This window comes from Prosopis cineraria, unplaced genomic scaffold, assembly GCF_029017545.1.
Source record: "Prosopis cineraria cultivar Desert tree isolate PC_DT_omini unplaced genomic scaffold, ASM2901754v1 PC2, whole genome shotgun sequence".
NCBI classification, from domain to species: domain Eukaryota; kingdom Viridiplantae; phylum Streptophyta; class Magnoliopsida; order Fabales; family Fabaceae; genus Prosopis; species Prosopis cineraria.
In genome coordinates this window covers 1,457,404-1,478,645 of record NW_026555333.1, presented here as the reverse complement: position 1 = coordinate 1,478,645, position 21,242 = coordinate 1,457,404, and the positions used below count along the sequence as shown (strand labels likewise).

General features: G+C 32.3%; 2 protein-coding genes and 1 pseudogene across 9 annotated transcripts; 1 reads left to right on the top strand and 2 right to left on the bottom strand.

The window, feature by feature from the left end:
* Positions 1-77: 77 nt before the first annotated feature.
* On the top strand, positions 78-2,575 carry LOC129303194 (AAA-ATPase At3g50940-like). 2 transcript variants are annotated; one of them, XR_008591435.1, is made up of 3 exons: positions 78-1,428; positions 1,515-2,249; positions 2,432-2,575. XR_008591435.1 is itself a non-coding variant. In XM_054942325.1 (2 exons), exons 1-2 carry the CDS (start codon positions 445-447, stop codon positions 1,863-1,865), a joined length of 1,335 nt encoding a protein of 444 aa, XP_054798300.1. In that variant the 5' UTR covers positions 78-444; the 3' UTR covers positions 1,866-2,575. The 2 variants fall into 2 exon arrangements, 1 of the variants encoding a protein (XP_054798300.1); XM_054942325.1 differs by having other exon boundaries at positions 1,515-2,575.
* A 1,394-nt stretch (positions 2,576-3,969) lies between these two features.
* Positions 3,970-12,243, bottom strand: LOC129303192 (phosphatidylinositol/phosphatidylcholine transfer protein SFH6-like; annotated as a pseudogene).
* Positions 12,244-16,573: 4,330 nt separating this feature from the next.
* On the bottom strand, positions 16,574-20,717 carry LOC129303342 (bifunctional nuclease 1-like). Of its 7 annotated transcripts, XM_054942609.1 has the most exons (13): positions 20,562-20,699; positions 20,272-20,308; positions 20,114-20,199; positions 19,424-19,737; positions 19,149-19,319; positions 18,989-19,038; positions 18,768-18,824; positions 18,589-18,654; positions 18,397-18,471; positions 17,964-18,082; positions 17,714-17,805; positions 17,056-17,110; positions 16,574-16,898 (listed from the first exon to the last, which is right to left on the bottom strand). In XM_054942609.1, the coding sequence occupies exons 4-13, from the start codon at positions 19,719-19,721 to the stop codon at positions 16,883-16,885; spliced, it is 999 nt and encodes a 332-aa protein (XP_054798584.1). In that variant the 5' UTR covers positions 19,722-19,737; positions 20,114-20,199; positions 20,272-20,308; positions 20,562-20,699; the 3' UTR covers positions 16,574-16,882. The 7 variants fall into 7 exon arrangements, with proteins under 7 accessions (XP_054798584.1, XP_054798582.1, XP_054798585.1 ...); XM_054942607.1 differs by having other exon boundaries at positions 20,106-20,199; positions 20,272-20,717; XM_054942610.1 differs by lacking the exon at positions 20,114-20,199.
* Between the last annotated feature and the right edge of the window lie 525 nt (positions 20,718-21,242).

The window sequence follows — 21,242 nt, the reverse complement described above, 5'->3', positions numbered from 1 at the left end:
ATGATGTACAAAGAAATCAAATGGTCATGATTTAAATTATTAGAATATATTATAAAGGTTTTTAATATAGTGTGTCTCGAAATCTGAGTTAAAAAATAACGAAATTATAAAAAATAATTAAAATTAATATCTGATCCAAATATTGAGGTGACAAAAAATAAAATAGAACATAATGATTTAGAAATTAATGGAATATTTTATTCAGTCATCCCTACAATCTAGAGTTAATTTATAAATCTGAGAGTTTTGGCCAAAAAAAATGAAAATAAAAATATGAGAAGTCAATAATTAAATACCTTGTAATTAGAAAAAATACAGGCTGATCTTCTTCATAGCCCACGAGGATTCTAGAATTATTCCGCTTTCCCATTCTCGCCAGGCGTAGAAAAACTAAGACCCCACTAAACCCCTTAAACCACTTTTGCTAATTGCTGGCTGGGAAACATGTGTTCGCCATCGCCGGAGATAATCACTTCCACAACATCCGTTCTCTCTGTTGCCGCCTCCCTTGCCGCTTCCGCGGTTCTCCTCCGTTCCACCGCGAACGATCTCATTCCGGATGGGATCTATCACAGCTTTCGGAAGCTATTGGACCGACTCTCGTTTCAGTTAACCGTCGTCGTTGAAGAATTCGACGGTCTCGCTGCCAACCAAATGTTTGAGTCTGCCAACACATACTTAGGCACCAAGCTAACACCCTCCTCCCAAAAAATCAAGGTTCACAAGCCTGTGAAGGAAGACCATTTAACCGTGTCCATGGACAGGAACCAGGAATTCTACGATTCATACGACGGCGTGACATTCAAATGGATTCTGATCTCTACGCGCAACGACAATCCTGTCTCAAACATCAAGCGTGGGCGCGATCACTCTGCAATTGATCGATCTGAAATTCGTCAATTTGAACTCTCTTTTCATAAGAAGCACAGGGACATGGTTCTGAGCTCTTACTTACCATACATTCTGCGAAAGGCAAAAGCGATTAGGGAAGAGAAGAAGACGTTGAAGCTCCATACCATTGATTACAATGGCACCGACTACTGGAATTCCATCAGTCTCAATCACCCAGCCACATTTGATTCCATCGCCATGGAACCTGAGATGAAAAAGGAACTGTTAGAAGATCTTCATTTATTCATTGGGAGGAAAGAGTATTACAGAAGAGTAGGGAAGGCTTGGAAGCGCGGGTACTTACTGTATGGGCCCCCAGGTACAGGAAAGTCGAGCTTGATTGCCGCCATGGCCAATCATCTCAAATTTGATATTTATGACTTGGATTTGAGGGAGGTGCAGTGCAACTCCGATCTCAGAAGGTTACTAATCGGCACCGGAAGTCGTTCAATACTAGTGATCGAAGACATTGATTGCTCTATAGAACTGCAGAATCGGGAAACAGATGATAAAAGCACAAATGCAGAAGATGAGAAGGTAGCTTGATTCCCATTGCTCTGTTTGAACATCAATTAACGACTGCTTATATCCAAACAATGTTTAATTGCAATCTTTGTGCGAAGGTTACACTGTCGGGGCTGTTAAACTTCATAGATGGATTGTGGTCGAGCTGTGGAGATGAACGAATAGTGATATGTACGACGAATCATAAGGATCGCCTTGATCCAGCATTGTTGAGACCTGGTCGGATGGATGTGCACATTCACATGTGCTATTGCTCTTTCAGTGGTTTCAAGATATTAGCAGCCAACTACCTGCAAATTGAGAAACACGCACTATTTGACGACATAGAGGAGCTATTGCAGAAGGTTGAGGTAACACCTGCTCAAGTTGCAGGAGAGTTGATGAAAAGTGCTGATGCAGACAATGCCCTCAAAGGGCTTATCAATTTCCTTCGTGGCAAGCTTCCCTAGACCCCACAGTAATGTTGAGGTGAGCGTGCGAGTACGACAACATGACAGTATTCTACTTGTGTTAGATCAAGTTACAGCCCTACCTCCATTCTGGATTCGCTTTATAGAAAACTGGAACACGTGCATTCTTTTGGATGGCATATTTCAAATTATTGGGAGTCTTTAGATTATTTTTTTCAAGGCAGAAATTTAAGATTAAAAAAGGTACAGCTTTCAGAACAAAATCACAATTTTTCAAATGCTTTTCTCAGAAGCTTAAATTTTAACTTTTTAAAGAACCTCTAATCCCTTTTTCCCCCACGAAGAAAAGGGGGAGGGGGGATCCAGAACATCTACGGTGAATGAAAGGAGGTTACCAAAAAGATTCAACCTCGAGGATTAAAGGTACTATTTCTATGGCTAGCTTTATTAGTTTTGTGTATTATCCTCTCTTAACATAAAAGGTGTATACAATAAATGGTTTTGATTTCATGTTGAAAATTATTAAAATTATAGATTGTGATTTAGAACTTGACCTCTGAATTTTTTTGTTTACTACGCAGCACATAACTTGTTTAATTTGTCAGGTGTGTTGTGAGAATCCAAATTGGAAGAATATTCCCTGGGATAATAAGCAAACCAGATTCTAGAAACAAAAGGAATCTGGATGGGTGTATATTATCAATGAAAATATAAGCGTAGGTTGATATAGCTTGATCATATTTTCTTTTGTTGTTCTTGGTTTCTCAAATTTTATCTGTCTTCGACATTAATCCTTACGAATAAAATAGAATGAGACTTATAATGATGAGGAGGAGGGGAAAAAAAGAAGAAACGCGATAAAATAAGAACTCTTTGAACAGGGGTGAAAGAGATTAAGCAAGCAAAAGATGTCTCTAAGGATTAGGACATTAGGTTACAAGTGACCCCAGCTAACTTGGATGTTGAATTACACTTTCAAACAGATAGACAAGGACATTGCTGGAATAGTCTACGTCGAAAGCTACAAGCAAACTGGCCGTGTGAAGGGGTTTTGGAACTTAAGATGAAAGTATCTAAAAGGCTTAGTGTATTATTATTTATATATCTTCATATCATTTTTCTAATTTTTTGAACTGAAAAATCAAATATTAAATTTTTATAATTAAATAATTTTAATATTTCGTTTTCAATGAATATTTTAATCTATTTTGTCACATGGTTGTTTTTAAATAAGATTTAAGTAATTTTAATTTTAGAAAACTTTTTTCAACAGTAATAACTGTTACTAACATTGTCAATAATATTTTATAATAATAAAAAATAATGACTAATTATATAAGATATGTAATTAACATTAATGCTTAACAAGAAAAATAACAACAAATTATATAGGGTATAAGTGGACGACTTTTGAGGCCTGAGGCTGCCACCTTATTGGCCTAACATGAGTCACGCCCTGCTAACGGCTTTCCATTCACCCAAGACAAATTTCCTCGAAGGGGACTAACTAACTAACGCAGTGTTTTCAGCTCATCCTATTTTCATCATGTGCATAAGAATTAATAGAATCATGTACATGTTAGCTAAGTTGATTCCAGTAGTGCTAGCTCATGGTCCTTGTAAGTATTTTTAAAACATATAAGGACTGACATCGCAAATAAATTAAAATCAAGGGATTACAGGCAGTGAATAAAACTGTAAGAACTAATAACAAAATACTACAAAAAGTTGTATTTTTCTTTTTATAATGAAACGTCAAATTAATTAAATGTTTAAATATTTTAATTTTTTTTATCTTACAATATACTCCCTCTATTTTTATTTATAGAAGAAATAATTATTTTTAATTTTTTTATATAAGCAAAATCATATTTTTTAATAGACATTTATCATAAATTTTTTAAATTACCCATCATAATTTAATCATTTATAATCATAAAAAATAATCAATAAAAACTTGATTAGCATAATTAATAAAAGATTATAATTTAATTCTTCTATTTGTAAATATAATTAATATACTTAATTAATTTTTTAAAACAATACGATACATTTTTTTTTTCAACAAATAGAAACAGAAGTACAATAGTTCGTACTATTCATAAAGGCAGCGTGTTGCCCCCGAAATAATAAGATACATAGCTTATTTCAAATTCCATAAAACAGTCTAGTTAAAATTTTGCCCTAAATACATGTACATCAATTTTCACAGTAAATTTTTTCGGTACCCGGAAACTGTTCCGAGCCACAATTATTACAGACGTTTCAATCCATCCTTTTCAAGTTTTTACCCACTCCTTCACCTGAAGTGGCAGAAGCCATATAATTGGTAAATAGAAGACGGAGGGGAAGAAGCTGCAGCCCACGCTAATTGTATGCGCGGCCGACAATGGATATTAAGATTGATCTGTCTGACATTCGAAGGCACAAACGCCGTTTTATGCTCATGAACGACATCCATCTTAAAAGTCAGACATTCGAGAACCAACTTTGAAAAGAAAACGAGCAAAGCAAAAGCAGACATCTCACTGAGGTCCTGCCTTTTCAGTAATCTCCTCACCAGCAACCCTTCTTTCCCAGCTTTACAAACAGATTGGGCACCCTTCAGAGTTCACTCCCGCAATGACGATAAAGTATGAACATTTAAGTTTTTTTTTTTTTAAATATAACCATTAATTCCCATACTTTCATTAAATTTTACTTTCAATCTATATAGTTTTTTTTTAATATTTTCAGTCCTTATAATTTCAGAAAGATTAAGTAATGTTTATTTTTAAAATCTCTATAGTTTTAATTTTTTTTCAGTATTTTTAGTTTTTATAAAGGCCGAAAACATTGAAAAAAATTATAAAGATTAAAAATAAAATTTAATAAAACTATAAAGATAAAAAATTATGTTTTCTCTTCAAGAAATAAAGTATGACTCAGATGAAAATATCTTCGACTTACATTGAATTTGGAATTTTCCCGACTGTGTATATATGCCAGAAGTTCTTCTTGTCTTGTTAAAGCTTCATACAAAGCCTGCTTGAGAATAGGAATACACTTGTTTAAATATGCGCAGCAAAAATTTGACCTGAAAGAAATAAATGTGTGCGTGCGCGTGCCTGTGCCATAAAATGCGCACACACCCCAAAAATAAATAAATAGTCTACACTATTCAAATTAAGTTTATGAACAGTGAGGGGAGTGGAATACAATTGTCTCGAAAATAAAAGGAAAATTGCGTTGACAATTTGTGTTGGGTTGTCCAAGCATAAATAAATTCAAATCAATGTGAAAAATCTTATATTAAATAAAATTAAATATAATAATTAATATATAATAAAATAAAAAGATCTATAAATTTAAACTTTAATGTTCTGAGTTTAGAAGCAATATATTTATGTGACTCTTTGTATATTTATTCCCTCCTCCCGTTGCCAAAGAAATAGATTCTCATTTTTTATAAGTGATATCAAAACCAAATTACTTTCTAACGTTTCATTCCTAATAAGTTTAAATTATTCGTATAAAAGAATCAAGGTCTTTACTTTATCTTTTATTCGCTTGAAGGATTTGGGTCATTTTCTCAAATTTTAGCTCAATGTGCTTTTTCCCAATTTCTCCAATCAATTACTGACCACAAAAAAAAACAGCTCTAAACTCTGAAGTTCCCCTATGGCTATAGTCAAACAATAGTTCATATTATTTCCTGACCTCTTTAAACACTGGATATAAAGCAAAGACTACAAGAGTAAATACCAAAGAGCAAACAGAGGGCAAGGATCTCGCTCCTTGGGCAGGAGCCCACCCACGATGCGTTGGCCATTGAATTGATAAGGAGAATTATATTCAAGAGTCCTCTCAATATTATTTACAGTTAAGAACCCTGTAATTTTAAAATTTTAAAAAAGGATTTTAGCCCTTGACTAATTTAATTTTTTTTTTATATTTTCAATACTCAAAATGTGAAAAACAAGTACTAAAAATGTTAATTTTTTTTAATAGAGTTCAATCTTTTTCATAAAGAATAAAAATGAGTATAAGTGCTGAAAAAGTCAATAAAAAAATTATTTCAAATTAAGGACCATGGTTTTTTTAATTTCATATTTTTAAAATCCTTAACTGCAATTAAAAGATATTTAAATGTCATTTTGCCTTGATACTATCTACAGCAAAAGTAGTTGTGGGTCAAGTACGCAAGCTCAACTACAATTTGCCCCGTGAAAACATTAACATATTGTATATTAATATAATGACTTTTTCAATTTGTTAAGTAGAATCTTTAGCCTATACTTTTTTTCTATTTATTTAGTATTAGTTACTTATTACATATTATGTTATTATTTAGGATGATTATAACATTTACAGTATGCAAATACAATTATATAATAACTTTGTATATTCTAATATATAAGAGAATACACATGTGAAAGAAATAGCTCTCTCTTTTAATAATGGAAAAGGTCCCAGCTAAAAATTGTAAATTTAACAAAAAAATAAAATGGAACAATATAAATTTCAACAACTAGTTTGGTATATTAAAAAAGTTTTAGATGTTTAAGAAAATAAAATTTATATCTTATTGATGTGAATTCTGTTTGTGTGACACTATGACATTTAATTGATTGCCTCTTATCTTACATGCTCCAAATCATTATTATATAAAATTTTATAAAATGAAAAAACGTTTAGAAAAACAGAGTTACCCAAATGATGACAATTAGCTAACAAAAGATGTCAGACGGCATGTAATGCTATGAGGACATTAATCCTCTACTTCGTTTACAAGAAAGAGAAGGGAAGAAAGAGAGATTTTATGTTTGATTTTAAAAATCTATACAAATAGGATTATAACATTTTAATAGAGAAAAATGTAGGAGGAAAAAATAAGAAAAATCAATTAACAACTTTCAACCATGTTTTTCCATTTTTTAAAAACAAACTCATCAAAATATAAACAGTATAGTAAAATGATGCCAAACAAAAAAAAAAAGATAACCATCCTCTTTGATTTGTTAACTTCATGCATATTTAATTTTAACCATGCGTAAAAAAAAATTTAAAATAAAATTAAGATTTTAAAATATGATTTAAAAAGAATTTTAAAATGTTAATATTTTTTAACAAAATTGATTTTTTTTAAAAAGTACAATCATTGTTTACTCTATATCTACAGTAACACTTTTTTTTACTGTACATGTACAATAAACAATGATTATACTTTACGATGCTATTAGATAGATTAGATTAGATAAAAGATAGATTAGATAGATGTTTAATGTATAAAGAAATAATCAACATGGTTTCAGATGAAGTATGGTTACCTTCTTCGTAGCAATCAGCTCAGCTTCCAGTGCATCCACTCGATAAACTGCGGCATTCAGCAGCTCCTCTTTCTCGTATGGCATCTGGTTAGGTTTTGACTGTAGCATGTCAACTTTCAATTCAAGTTCGCGCAGCCTCTCTAAGGATGATGAGAGGTCTGCCTTTGTGAACCCTCCGGCAGGTGGAGAAGGACAAGGTTCCTCCTTGGACCTAGATTCAACCGTTACGATAGGGAAATTTTGGGCAGAAACAGATATGGATCTCCGACTTTTGCTTTCCTTGGTTCCACGAAATGCTAGGGAACATATAACGTTTAATAGGGCAACAAACGAGCCCATTATATCAGCCCAGATATAAGCACCAATTCCGCAAGCAGATTTTTCTGTATGAAGCGAAGGTGTATCCGCAATAAATTAAGAACACGTTACAATCAACATTTCTGGGACATTCTAATATCAAACCTCCCAGTCCAAATCTAGAAGGCTGGATTTATTCAATTTTCTCTACAAGAAAATTAAATTCTTTATCTTCTTTCTGTCTGGAGAAATTTCCTTTCTTAAACAGGTTATCAATCATTTTCCCCGTTTGAACTCACTGCATTTATCAAGGTACTTTTGGAAAGATGAAATAATTTTGAGAACATCAACTAATTTCAGCAAACTATCTTGGTTTGTGTGAATTAGTTAAATATGACTCATTGATAGGAATAGAAAGAGTATCATTTTCAGTTAATCATAATTTCACAGCAAATCTCACAATTGATTTTGAATAGTAACAGCCGAGAAGGTGCCTCAAACATCTAACCTGTGGACCCCTCTGCGCCTTCAGGTGCTACTTGCTTCTCCTTCCACCCAACATCAACAGCCTTATCAGCCAAGGGAACATGCTCATCACACTCACAGAAACCACCAGAATAACTAGGCTTACCAATCATTCTAGCCTGAACAAAAATCAACGTGGTTGACATTTATTTATTGCACCAAAATTTTAAACCCTCAAAATCATTCTGACTTGGCCCTATAAAAACTTCGATTCAGTGATCACAAGGCAAGACATAGTAATTGGGAATGAAGTAGATCGTAAAGAACTTTCAGGTTTGTCACGGTGCATTAACGAAACATCATAATAAAAGAGAACCAGAGGTTTAGATCTAGCACAAAGCAATATTCAGCTAGACTGCCCATAAATGTAAGATTAAAAAGTTGAAAGCAAGAAATCATTCATCCATAAGAAGCACCAATAATTGACAGAAGTATAATAGAGAGGTTCTCTATACCATATGATATGAGGAGGTTTTATGTTGCTACAGTTCTACAATAAGATACAAAAAAATTCCAAAAAGTTGTCATTCAAAAGTAATGCATACACAAATCAAGAATTACCTCAATCTAGTTGATCAACATGTTTGTCAACCTATTCTTAAAGACAATTTATTATGGAACGCAACCCGCAGGTTTATAGCAGGCGGACAGTGAAAACTCGAGAATAAAACCAAGTTTGTTCAAATCCCACACTCTGTTCTATCTAAACTAACATGATACTGTAAACAAATAATCATGAATACGCACATCTTCATGGACAGGAGTCAACCCAGGGTTTACATGATTCCCACTTGCTTTGGGAGAAGCAATATCGTCAACTTCAGATCCTGATTCTGCTGATGCATCACTACTTCTCATCTGGTAGAAACCCAACAACCAAAATGTGTGAATATATATAATCATTACATCTCAAATTATGTCTAATTTTAACCCGCATAATGTTTAAGATGGTATTAAAAAACAAACCATTGGATAAGATGTCTTATCACATTCAATCACCCTCCCTTCATCATTAGAAACTATAACTATCTGGCTAGAACATTGTACTTCACCACCAAGAACCATCTGTTTTCAAACAACGAATCCAGATGAGTCACCTAAGAGGACGCGAGATGATACCAAGAGATAAAAACCATAGTATCAGTCAAAGTTTTCCTAAAATCAGTCGAATAATTACAAGTTAAGCAGAAAACCTTTAAAATGTTGGGGTCTTGCCATGGACCTTTATCAGACCTCATGCAGCCACCCTGATCTGCACATGTACAACGACCGCCTAGAAATTCTGGCAGCTCACTGGAGAGATTCAAAACCATCATAATTTTCAGGTGACAAAACAATTGGTGGAGCGGGGGAAAAAAAATCAATTAACACAGTTAAATGTAGTTACCTTGCATCAATAACTTCAAGCAATTTACTCTGGAACTTGCTGCCAAGAACCTAACGAAAATTTCAAGTATCAATCAATCCAATACCCATGGACAACTTTGGTAAACTATAAAAAACGAGAACTTTAATGGAACCTTAAAAAACAAATCTACCATAAAGAATTACTCAAACAATTGTCGCATACATGAATCTTCAAAGTAGTTTTAGGATCAAGAAATGATTTGACTGTGTTCCAGAGGAGCTTAAAACCAGGACCAGCATTGATGATAAACATCCGGCACAATGTCTGCACAATATTTTTTACATATTAGAAGAGTTACATGAATGAAAAGTAACTGCAGAAGCCATGAAAAGTCAAAAACCACCAAAAAGCTGATAATTCAAAATACATACTTCTGGATAATAATCACTGTCAATCTTCTGCAGCCGCGTGATGAGTTCTCATGCAGACTTTGTTAGGTTTTTGAAACCCTAGAAAGCAAAAGGCAGAATAGCAATATGAAATGATGTTTAACCAGATCCAAGTTAAAGTGCCACTTAGGAAGCACCCTTTCAATGATCCCTTAGACATATGACTTACCACACCCTGAATATCCAAAATTGTTGTACTTGAATCTATGTATCTCTTTGCAGCAATAGAACAAGCCGGAAACTTAACAGCAAATGTTTTCTCAAAACACTGCACATGGTACCTCAGATACCTTTCCATGGTTGTTACTTGCATGAGCTTATTGGGGTCGACTTTGCCTAGCCTCTTAATATAAAGAGGTCTTCCTTCCTTATCCACACCATGATAACCTTGTGGATAATATTTCAGAACTTCTGTTGACTCATGGAATTCAAAATCCTGCCAGGGAGAGCAACACAAATGAGAAGGAGAAGATAAGAAAAGGGGAAACAAAGGATATCATATCATAAACGCTGAATAGTAGTGCAAAATGTACATGGCTAATTAAAGAAGAAAACCATATAGAAAGTTTGGGTCTCGTTTTCAAATATGATGACTCACCTCCATGATTGTGTCAGTACCAAATTCTTTCCTCCATTGAATCATGTTGGCCCACATTTGCTTTGCTTTCTCAATATCCAACTTTCTTGCTCTCAAGAATCTGCAATCATATGAGCTATCTTTAAGTTTTTAATTTTATGATTGATTCAGTGAAATAGCTACCTGTTAATTTCCCTTTAGCAAGTATGCTGGTACCAAATATGCAAAGAGGCCATGAAAGTAAAACCGGAATATAAGAAATAAAAGCTAATGATCCAATTTGCTGTTTGAAACACTTAAGCTCATGATTAAGAACTATACAAAATAATTGAATTACACTAGAGCTACAACTATGATTACAACAGAGAATTGACTGGACCAACGCAGGAACCAAAATTAGATAATCCCTCCTTATTCTGCTGAAAGCTCAAAAGGGAAAGGCATAATACATAGTTCAAGTGTCCATATTCTGGGAATACAAAATGAATATCATCAAGAAAAAGAATGGTAACCTCAACAACATATGATCGTCATCATGTTGGGAAGGCAACAAGTTATCTGACAAAAGTGCCCGTCGAAATGCATCCACTGCTTGAAGCTCCTCAACGTCCCGGACATCCTCAATGGAGATGGCATTGCTCGGAGTGGCACCTTTTTTCCTTCCTTTCTTCGTAAGCGAATGCCTAAATTTGCTGGATGCATTTATTGCTGCTTTCTTTTTCAGACTTCCGAGTCTTGTCCGCCTATCATCCTCTGAATTCTCGACATCTGATTTCCTCTCTTTTCGTTCATCATGCCCCGAGAATCCTTCAAAGCCTAGATCAAGTTTTCATGCAGCCACATTAGGCGCGCAATCAATGCTAATTCTTTTGAAGTACTTCGCAGAGCCTCACAGCAGAATTTGAATCTTTAAAGTCGAAGCATCAAGGATTCTTCTTAAATATTTCATTGATAGTGTGTGAGTAGAACTGACGTGGAAATGCAACAAATTAATTTCCACGAGGAGGCGTTAATAAAAGATAGGCCATCCCATCTCAAGATCATATAGAACATATCAACATACTACCAAGGATTTGATGATAAATTATACAATAACCGTGAAGTTCATTGATAATTTGAATATCCGTGTAGTAAAATTCAGCTCATTCAAGCCTTAATGCCACTTGATCCGTATCACTTACAGGAGCTTAACGATCAAGATTTCCCGCCTAAAAGCATCCACCAAAAAGGAATTATGGTTGATGCATACCTTTTACTAATACATAAACTAAGGTAGGAAAAAAATACATGATCCACATACCTTACAAGTTACAAACCCGAAGATAATCAATTCAAAAGGCATAATTAAATGTGTGACGCATTAAACAGAGGAACAGAAATATTTGGCAAAAGAGTTTACTCACAAGGCCGGGCGAGCCGGTCAAGCGGTCCGGACATCTCAGTATTGTTAACGACTATCGTAGTGGTTGGCTAAAAGAAGCATGAAAAACTGCAGTTTGGGAGGACGGAAATTCGAATCACAAAAATGGATGATCACGATGTGTTTCGTGAGTTTGGCAGATGAGATAAAGTGTGCAAGTAGAGAGGGAGGGACAGAAGATTGGCGACGGGAGGCGGTGAGAGGAAAAGATGAAGGGTGAACAAATTCTGAGAAATGGAAACCAGAAGCAGCCGAGGCATAAGATTCCGAAGAGAGAGAGAGAGAGAGATTCGGAAGAGGGAGCATGGCAAATATGTGAGCCACTCTCTCATTTGTCCACGTCATCTGGGCCTACTGGAACAAGTTTCCGCGTCGTCTTCAGCTGGGTCCCCCTTTATCTGCCGGGAATACGCCGTCAGTGGCAGTTCCAGGCGGAGCCGCCAACCCCTCGCCTCCCTCCCGCTCCTCTACTCTCCTTCTTTCTAGCTGCCTGCCTTTATTATTATTATTATTCTTTTGTCGGTATTTTCTATTTTGATTTTCTATTTTGAACTCAATTGTAAGTGTTATTATTCTACATTGAAATTCATTTTTGATTACAGGAGGAGATTCTCTTCTTTGACTTTTGAATCCTGATTAAAACATAAAGGTTAGAATTTAGAATAATTTAGATTCATGCTTTACACAATATTTTAATTTTATTTTAATTTAAAGATGAATTTTTTTTTTAGTTCTTGCTAAAAATAATGACTTGAAATGTTAATTATATAAAATAATGACTTCAAAATCTCAATATTTATACCAAGTTTTTTTTTTCAAATCAGATATTGTACAAAGATAAGGGAAAATTGCCCAAAAATAGTGAAATAATTGCTTTCACTGTGATATTGCCCAATTTTAAATTGTCGCTTTACGCTTCTCCCTGTATAGTCCAAAAGTCGCAACAAAATACCAGTACTTACGACTCTATTAATAAGGGCTTGTCAGTTTGTGTTCTATTTTTCGTTTTCGAAAATTATTTTGCAATACAATTTTAAATTTTTTGTCAAAATAAAATAAAAAATCTGTTTAATTTTATTAATTTTAAAAATTTTAGAATTAACAACAGAAAATAATCATGGTTATTAGCCATTAACGATGGTGGCTTGCAATAATCACTAACCAAAGACCTAAAATAACTGTAAATTTTAATAATAAAAATGTAATACATTTAGGAAAAATATTTAAATCAAACAGTTTTTTTATTTTTTTAGTAAAAATAAAATATAAGAGTAGTTTTAAAAATAATTAAATTCAAAACACTCATGAAAAATAATAGTTAGGTCCCAAAAAAATGAATTGATGATAATTAGGTTTCCAACAAAATTTTCTATAAAATAAATTATAAATATCAATTCAAATCGTTATAAATAAAATTTTCTATTATAATTTAAGAATTATATTTAATATTTAAATACATATTTTTATTAAAACTCCTAAATTTGTAATGATTTAAATTAATATTTTCAACTTATTTTTTTAAAAAATTTATCTAGGATTTGATTGTTCTTAATTTAATATTTTGGGACTTAAATATCATTCTTCCAACACTTATTCAAACAATTTTTTTTTTTTTATTTTTAAAAACAAAAACCAAACCACCCTAAGTTTCCTGCTTTCTAGATCTAGCAAACCATGTTAAATTTTACTTACGATTTAAAACTTCATTGTTTTTGAAATAGCAATTAAAATTGTCTTTTTATATTGAAAAAGCATAACTTTAAATCCACACTTTCTCTTATTTTGTTATTAGTCACTACATTTATTTTTAGTATTTTAAATTTTGATGCTTTTATTTTTTATTATTTCAAATCTCTGTAAGATCCCTACACTTTGTTCATAAAAAAAACTTAAAAAAATAAAAAAATAAAAATACAGGGACCTAAAATATAAAAAAAAGTGTAAGAACTCAAAATTATATTTTTTTTTATATTTTACAGTTTTTTGTGGGAATTTTACAATGGAAGAATTATATTGAAGGACCTCCCAATATAATTATTTGTGAATAAGAATCAATATAAAATTGTTTGTTGTCAATATAGTAATAATGATTTTTTTTAAATAGTGACTTATTGTTAATTTTTATTTATAAATAATTTTTTTGAGAGATCTTGAGATGCCATTTTATATTTTACACATGACAAAATAAAAAATATTAAAATATATCAAACATCTGATTGACTAATTTTGTTGTAAACAGTGAGATAGAAATGAGCAATTTATTACTCATCTATTCTGCCTCCGTAATCTTTAAGACCATGTTACATCTCCATAATTAGGACTTTGACTTTCCACATCATTATGAGTTATGATCATATGACCGCTGCAATCGCTTGTAGGAGATCTCTTCATTTTTTTTCCCGCATTTCTTTCAACTTTTTAAATTCCCATCATTCATTAATTTTATTATTAAAAAATATTTAATAAAATAATTTGAATAACAAGGATTGGAGAAGTAGAGGAAAATGTGGAGAAAAAAATGAAGAAACCCCTCAACTTCCCTTGTTTGTCATGCATGTTCGTTTCTTCTTGTAATTAAGGTCTTGTTTAATTATGCTTTTTTTATGTTGTTAAAATAATTCTGTAAAGTAATTTTTTAAAATAAATTTTAAAAATAAAAAATAAAAAATATATATTTGAATTATTATTTTGAAGCATATGTCTAAATCGATGAAATAAAATGTTAAAGAATAAATTAATTTATTGACATAATTGTTATTGACGTTAAAGTATACTTTTAATTTTTTAACTTTATATAAAATTTTAATTTAATTCTTTAATTTTATAAAGTATCTTTTTAATTTTTTAATCCTAATATCGTTAGGTTTAAATGATTATTTTTTGTGTCAATCATTATTATTTAAAAAAAATTAAACTTAATATGTCAACATTTAATAATATTTTGTCAATATTTAAAAGTTTAATGTAAAAATTTATTACGATAAAACTAACAGTATTAAGGTTAAAATAATAAAAAGATACATTTATAAAATTAAAGAGTTAAAATGAAACATGTAAAGCTAAATGACTACATGTTTACTTTAACTTTATTATTAATGAAACAAAAAAATAACAAAACATTTAAAAAAATGTTTTGGTTTTTAAAATTTTTCAAAATAACTTTTATTTTTTTTATTTTTCAGGATAGAGAACGGAAGATACATTTTAAATCACATTTTTTTCAATTTTTTGTTTTTCAGAATAAAATACTGTTTTAAAAATAGATAATCACACAGAAGTATTTTCTCTATTTTAAAATAATTGTTATTTTATAATTTTGATTTAGTATAAAAATTTCAATAAAACATTAATTATTTTTCTAACACTTTATCATTCATTAAAATAATAAAAACCGATTGTATCAAAAAATAATAAAAACGAATTTAGCTCAATTTACATTATTTTAATGTAAAAATGATTTCATTAAACACTGCGTATTAAATACTACAATTCAGACTATTTAATAACTTTCCTAAAACAATCATTGTCAGTGTAGGTATTATCTGTGGTCCTTATAATTGTCTTGATATAATACTCCCTCCAATCTAAAGTATAAAAGCTAGTTGAAGAATTCAATCTAAACAAATTTACATATTTAATTTTATATATTTAAAATACTTATTTTAAATTAAATCAAGACATATAAATTCTTTATATATTATTTATTTTATAATAAATTTTTGTTACCAAAATTATTAATACATTGAAATCTCCTTGTGTTTAGCCACCAAAATAAAAAATCACTCTTTAAGTATATTAAATTAAATATATAAAATTAAATATCTAAATATTGTCCATTGATTTATTCTAGATTATAAAATCTCAATCCACTGTCTCTTAAATTTTTATTTTTACCCAAAACTATTCATATTGATTGCACATGTTAAAAATTATTTCTCTTAATAAGGTAATTTCCAATGCAATGATTAACTAGAAATGTTCTAGAAAAACTAATATTTTTTAATATGTGCAATTAAAATAAATAGTTTTGGATAAAAAAAAATTACTCTCCCCACTTAAAAATATAAGGCATTTTTAATCGAATCTTACCCTCTAATAAAGTAATTATCTATTTTCAAACTAATCCTTTTTTTATATTTATCCTTATTAAACACCCTATAATAAATATAAAGTCATTCATCAATAAGGGTATTTTTGAAAAAAAGATAATAATTATATCTCAAAAGACTAAAAATGCTTTATATTTTTTAACATCCAACTTCTTAAAAAATACTTTATATTTGTAAATAAAGGGAGTAAGAGACAAAGCGGATTGAGATTTTATAACCTGAAAAAAAAAATAAAGGACAATATTTAAATACTTAGTTTTATATATTTAATTAATTATTCATCTCTATCAATTAATTATGAAAAAACATAACTCTAGGCCTTTATATTTTGCTCACATTTTTCTATTAGTCTCTGTACTTTTTTAGGTGTTTTTTGTTCACGTACTTTCTTTTCATTATTTCAAGTTCCTCCACGGTTCCTATACTTCGTTCATGAAGGGACCTAAAACAATAAAAGAGAAAAATACAGAGATCAAAACACCAAAAAAAAATTAAAAACTAATAAAAAAACACGAGAAAAATACAGAGACTTAAAATTATATTTTTTCATTAATTAACTCTTCCCATTTGAATGGAAAGTAATATAAAATTGGATGCAACCGTTGAAAAGTAGAACCACAAAACAAAAGAAGAAGAAGAAGTAACAAGCCAAAGTCAAACCCGAACCGCTTGAATTGTTCTCAGGATGCAGAACGCAAGACAACAAGATAAGATTTAGCAGAATGAAGAAAAGGAAAATATAAATTGGGACCAAAATAATCTGTTTGAGCAGAAATAATTTTCCAGACCATGGCACAGAGGAAAAGACAGCAGCATCGTGCTGCGCCACGTGGATGAAACACATTGCATATTATCAACAGTTCATGAGGATCGAGTCGAGCAACGGAAAAGCATAAATAATGCATATAGTATTAATATTTATATACAAAATATTCACAAGACATCACGTGCATAACAGGGAGAGCCATGACTGCTATCTGCTTTGAATCCCATTCTTTAAAATTTTGGATTTTATCTACAGCTTAAAGCGTCCAGGATCTGCAACGAGGAAAAGAAAAGGTTAATCTTCACGTTGTTCGGGGAACAAAGACAGAAGGAGGAGGTTAAGTGCTGGTAACAAAACGAATGACGGAGAGATTTCTCAAGACAACGCTTCATACGTAGTCAATTTGCCGTGAATAAACAAGTCTCATACCTGTTATTCGCGTTTTTGCCAGCCCTGTGTTGATTAAGTTTGTCCCTCCACAAAGCTGTAGTAAGCATTGAAAACATGGGATGTATAAGTCGCAACTTCAGAGGAAGTACAGTTTCTCTTGTATATAAATATAGAAACGTAGCGTTGCAGGACTTTCATCCAAATTCAAAGAATGTACTAGACAGAGAAATCAATTAACTAGATTGTCGGATTACCTGGACAGCCAAGAATCAGTCAGAGACAGGGAAAGATGAATAACAATGAAACCCGTCTTTATACGTAGCAAAAACATGTTTATCATGATCCTAATGACCTTTTCTGTTACAGGTTGTTTTCCAGATAAATAATGCCAGCGAGGGCCGACAAGCATGTAGCATACCATTTCTTTTTTATCCAATCATTCAAGTCGAGATACCAAACAGTTGTATATTTTATTACCTTAATGAAAATTAGAAATTAGCAAGCAGATTCCACAGCAACAGGCAAAGTTGTAAAGATGGCAAGGCAAACTAGTGCTTCAGACAGGGTTCAAGCTTGCTCAAAACATGAAAGTGGTCCATGGTCATACATAATATCCAGAAGCATGTATCTTCATCAAACATGGTTCCAAAACAGGAAAATGCAGTTGAAGTATTAAATTATTGTAAAAATAAGTTACCAGCATCTTTATAGCGCTCCTCGACAACAGCTTTCAACATGTTGTGCAAGAGATTGAACTCCTGGGTTTCAGCACAAGGCTGACCACTTGGCCTGCAATCACAACAACTTCAGTCAACACTTGTCTTTTACCATGGACAATGCAATATTTTGTGAGAGATTTCAAGATTTCCTTTTAAATATAAGAATAATGGAACACTTAATACAGACAAGTCATATAATCTGATAAGGTATCTTTTTCACAAACCTACCGGTCCAGTTCAACAGATAATAGACCATCTGAAACATGGTACTGTGCCGAAAACTTGCCAGATTCAATTACTCTCATCCCGTCACTGTAAGCCAAGTACTTGTTAACTTGTATTGGCACCTGCTACGTTAGTAAAACAGCAAGTCTCTCATCACAAATGAGTCTCAAATGAAGTAATAATAGATCTCGTCCTAGTTTTGTACGGGTAAAAAAATCACCAACATTCTCCAAGCATGCCAAAACATTGAGGATTAGTAAAGCTTGCCTAAATATTCATTACACTAGGCGAAATTGGTCAAATTTTTTCCTCTTCCAGAACCTGATTTTCACCAGCAACCAGGGCACAAATAAATAATGATCAAGCAAGCAATAGGTGAACGCAATAAGCTTGCAGATGCTTATGTATTCCAGTTTTTAATTCCACCAAAGGTTACCTTGCATCTTGCTGCAATGTTGATAGCATCTGAAGGTCGAAGATCAAAGCTAATACATTCATTCTCATTCCCAACCTAAACCAAATCAGACAAGTCACACTAAGTGCCTTTGTTCTTTTTTCCAATTTGTGTGTGTCAAGGGGGAGGGGGAGGGGGCACACTGAAGAGAAGGGAAGAGTGGAAAGTAAATGCCTTCGTAAGATATAGCTGAGCAAAGTATGCCTCGTGCACTCTCTTAGTAACTCTAACAAGTCTGACCTGCAGAAGCAGAAAAAACATCATTTGACTACCACTATCGTTCAAAAAATCCAACAGAGACATTGATACAACCAAGATCAGGTGTAAGATTATAAAGACTCATAGAATCATACTTGATAGCCCATCTTGTCAACCATCTCCTTTACTACTTGATACAGAGTAGGTCTAGCCTGATTCAGCAACCAAATAGTGAGTATCCATCAACACAGCTAATATTGTAAAACTACAAACTTTAAAAATCAGACAGTTGACTCAAATCAAGAACAAAAATGTAAAACAATTATTGGCATGCACTTGAGGGTGAAATAGTGAATTTGACCAAGAAAAAAAATACCATTTGAACGTGGCGTACTGCTGCCATTAGCAAAACGCTGGGCATCTCCGCTGCGATTAATGATGTGCAACAAAATTACAATGGGAAAGATGTATAATCATCAACATCAGATAGAGATCTAAGTTTCCATTTTTTGTTAGATATAAGAGTAAGAACATACAAACAATTATGGGGAGAAGTAGACCAGTTCCTTCTTCCATCTTCAGTACAATTGCAGGATGTGGTGCATAATCTGGCAAATGTCCTCCCTGAGGGTTGTTATGGACGCACCTTAAGTGTCTACCATCCCTCATTTTGATCATAAAACCATCTGCTCCACTCTTCACTTCAACTATATGGCACAATCAAGGAAAATATCTCCCATGAGATTTCAAAAGGTGTAAGGTGAAGATTCAGTGATCAATTGCTCGTCAGATTTGCAGTAGCTAAACGTACCAGCCTCAATTACACTGGAGTTGACATAGTCCTCATCTTTTTCATTGAAATCCCCTGCCGAACTTCCGCTGCCATTTGAGGATGAGTTGAAATTACATTGTACTGCCTTGTACTTTCGTGCTTTTATTTGGCAGAAGAGAATATTGGCCTTAGCTTTGCTGCGGCTGAATTCCTTGAGTCCCCAAAATTCACTTCGCATACAACTTGCGTTCATTGGTCCAATCATAGGCAGACTGCAGAATCCTGCCAGTTTAGTACGGACAGAGGGGCACATAACCGATCCTTGCAGATAGCCCATATTAAATTCTCAGAACCTACCCAAAAAAATGACAATCAAGAACGTGTCACTGACGTGGAACGTTAGAGTGGAATATAGGTCGATATAAGTCATTCAAGAGTAGATATTTGTTTTTGAATTCCCACATGTGTTTGTATAGAAAAGCGTGGAGGCATTGCAGATGTTTCAGTGACAACTGAGAAAACCATATACATGCGACTTCCAATATACAATTGGAATATAAAAATTATCTGGAACAAATGAAAGGATCCATATTCATTATATAATGGTCCTAGATTCGTAGCAGAGTGAGGAATAAAAGCTCTACACAAATGTACCCCAACAAAACATAATATCCAACTTAGAGAGAATTATTCCTGATAAGAAGAGGAAAAGAATAAAAACCCGCAGACCGGAAAACTCGTGTCCTTTTCATCTTCTCATCGACCGCTCAACCATAGAGAATATAATTTTTGTGGGGAGGAAAACCAGAGAGATGCTGGAACAATGTTAGTGAATATGAAATATCTGGATGTTTGGTGATGTGAATGATTTAAAAACTAAACCGAACCTGGAAGAGATCGAAGGTCCAAAATTTTTGCAAAGGTCTGCAATCAAAAGACACTTCAGTCACAGATCACCGCAAGAAACAGCATAAAAAATCCGGTCACTTTGAGAACTCCAGAATCGAAATCGGAGAAAGTGATGAGGAGGATGAATATGTCTGAGATTGTTTTTATTTTTGTGATATATGTCGGAGTATTTAATAAGCACCGAAAATCAACATGTACAGATCGAAATGAAAGATCTTCATATACATAAAAGAAAGAGAAAGGAAGTCAGGGAAAGTTAAAATCAAACATAGATGGAAGCGTGGAAAGTGGATGCAGTTGAGATTAACATGGAACGACCAACAGAGATCGGATGAAGGGCACGAGGTCAAACTAGAGATTCTTCAAATGTTTTCTGAGAAGGATCTTTAAGCTGCCATGGAGAGAGGCAGAGCAAGCGTCAGATGATAAAATCGAATCCCTCTTATGCCCCAGTTGATTTTGGTAATGTCGTAATTTTCTTGTTCAATTCGGTCAAAAAAAGGTAATTTTTTTACGCCTTGGTTAATTTTGACTTTACATTGTTCATGATACTTATAAAATTAATGAATTAATTAATTATTTATTTATTTGATAATGTACTTTTAACTGAGTTAAAATTTACTTTTGTTCAGCTTAATATTTATAATTTTCATCCTGTCGAAATTTAATTTTTAAAATCTGACTTGATATAATTTAATCTTTAAATTTTAATTTGGTACAACTCAATTTTAATATTTTTAATTATTTAAAATATTAATTCTTATATTTTATAAAATAAAATTATAATAACTAAAAATATTTTTGAAAATTTATGAACTAATATTTTAAATAGTTAAAATTATAAAGATTAACTTATATTGAATTAAAATTTAGAAATTACGTTTCATTGAATTAAAATTATAAAACAAATTTATACCAAATTAAAATTCCTGGACGGACTAACAGCAAG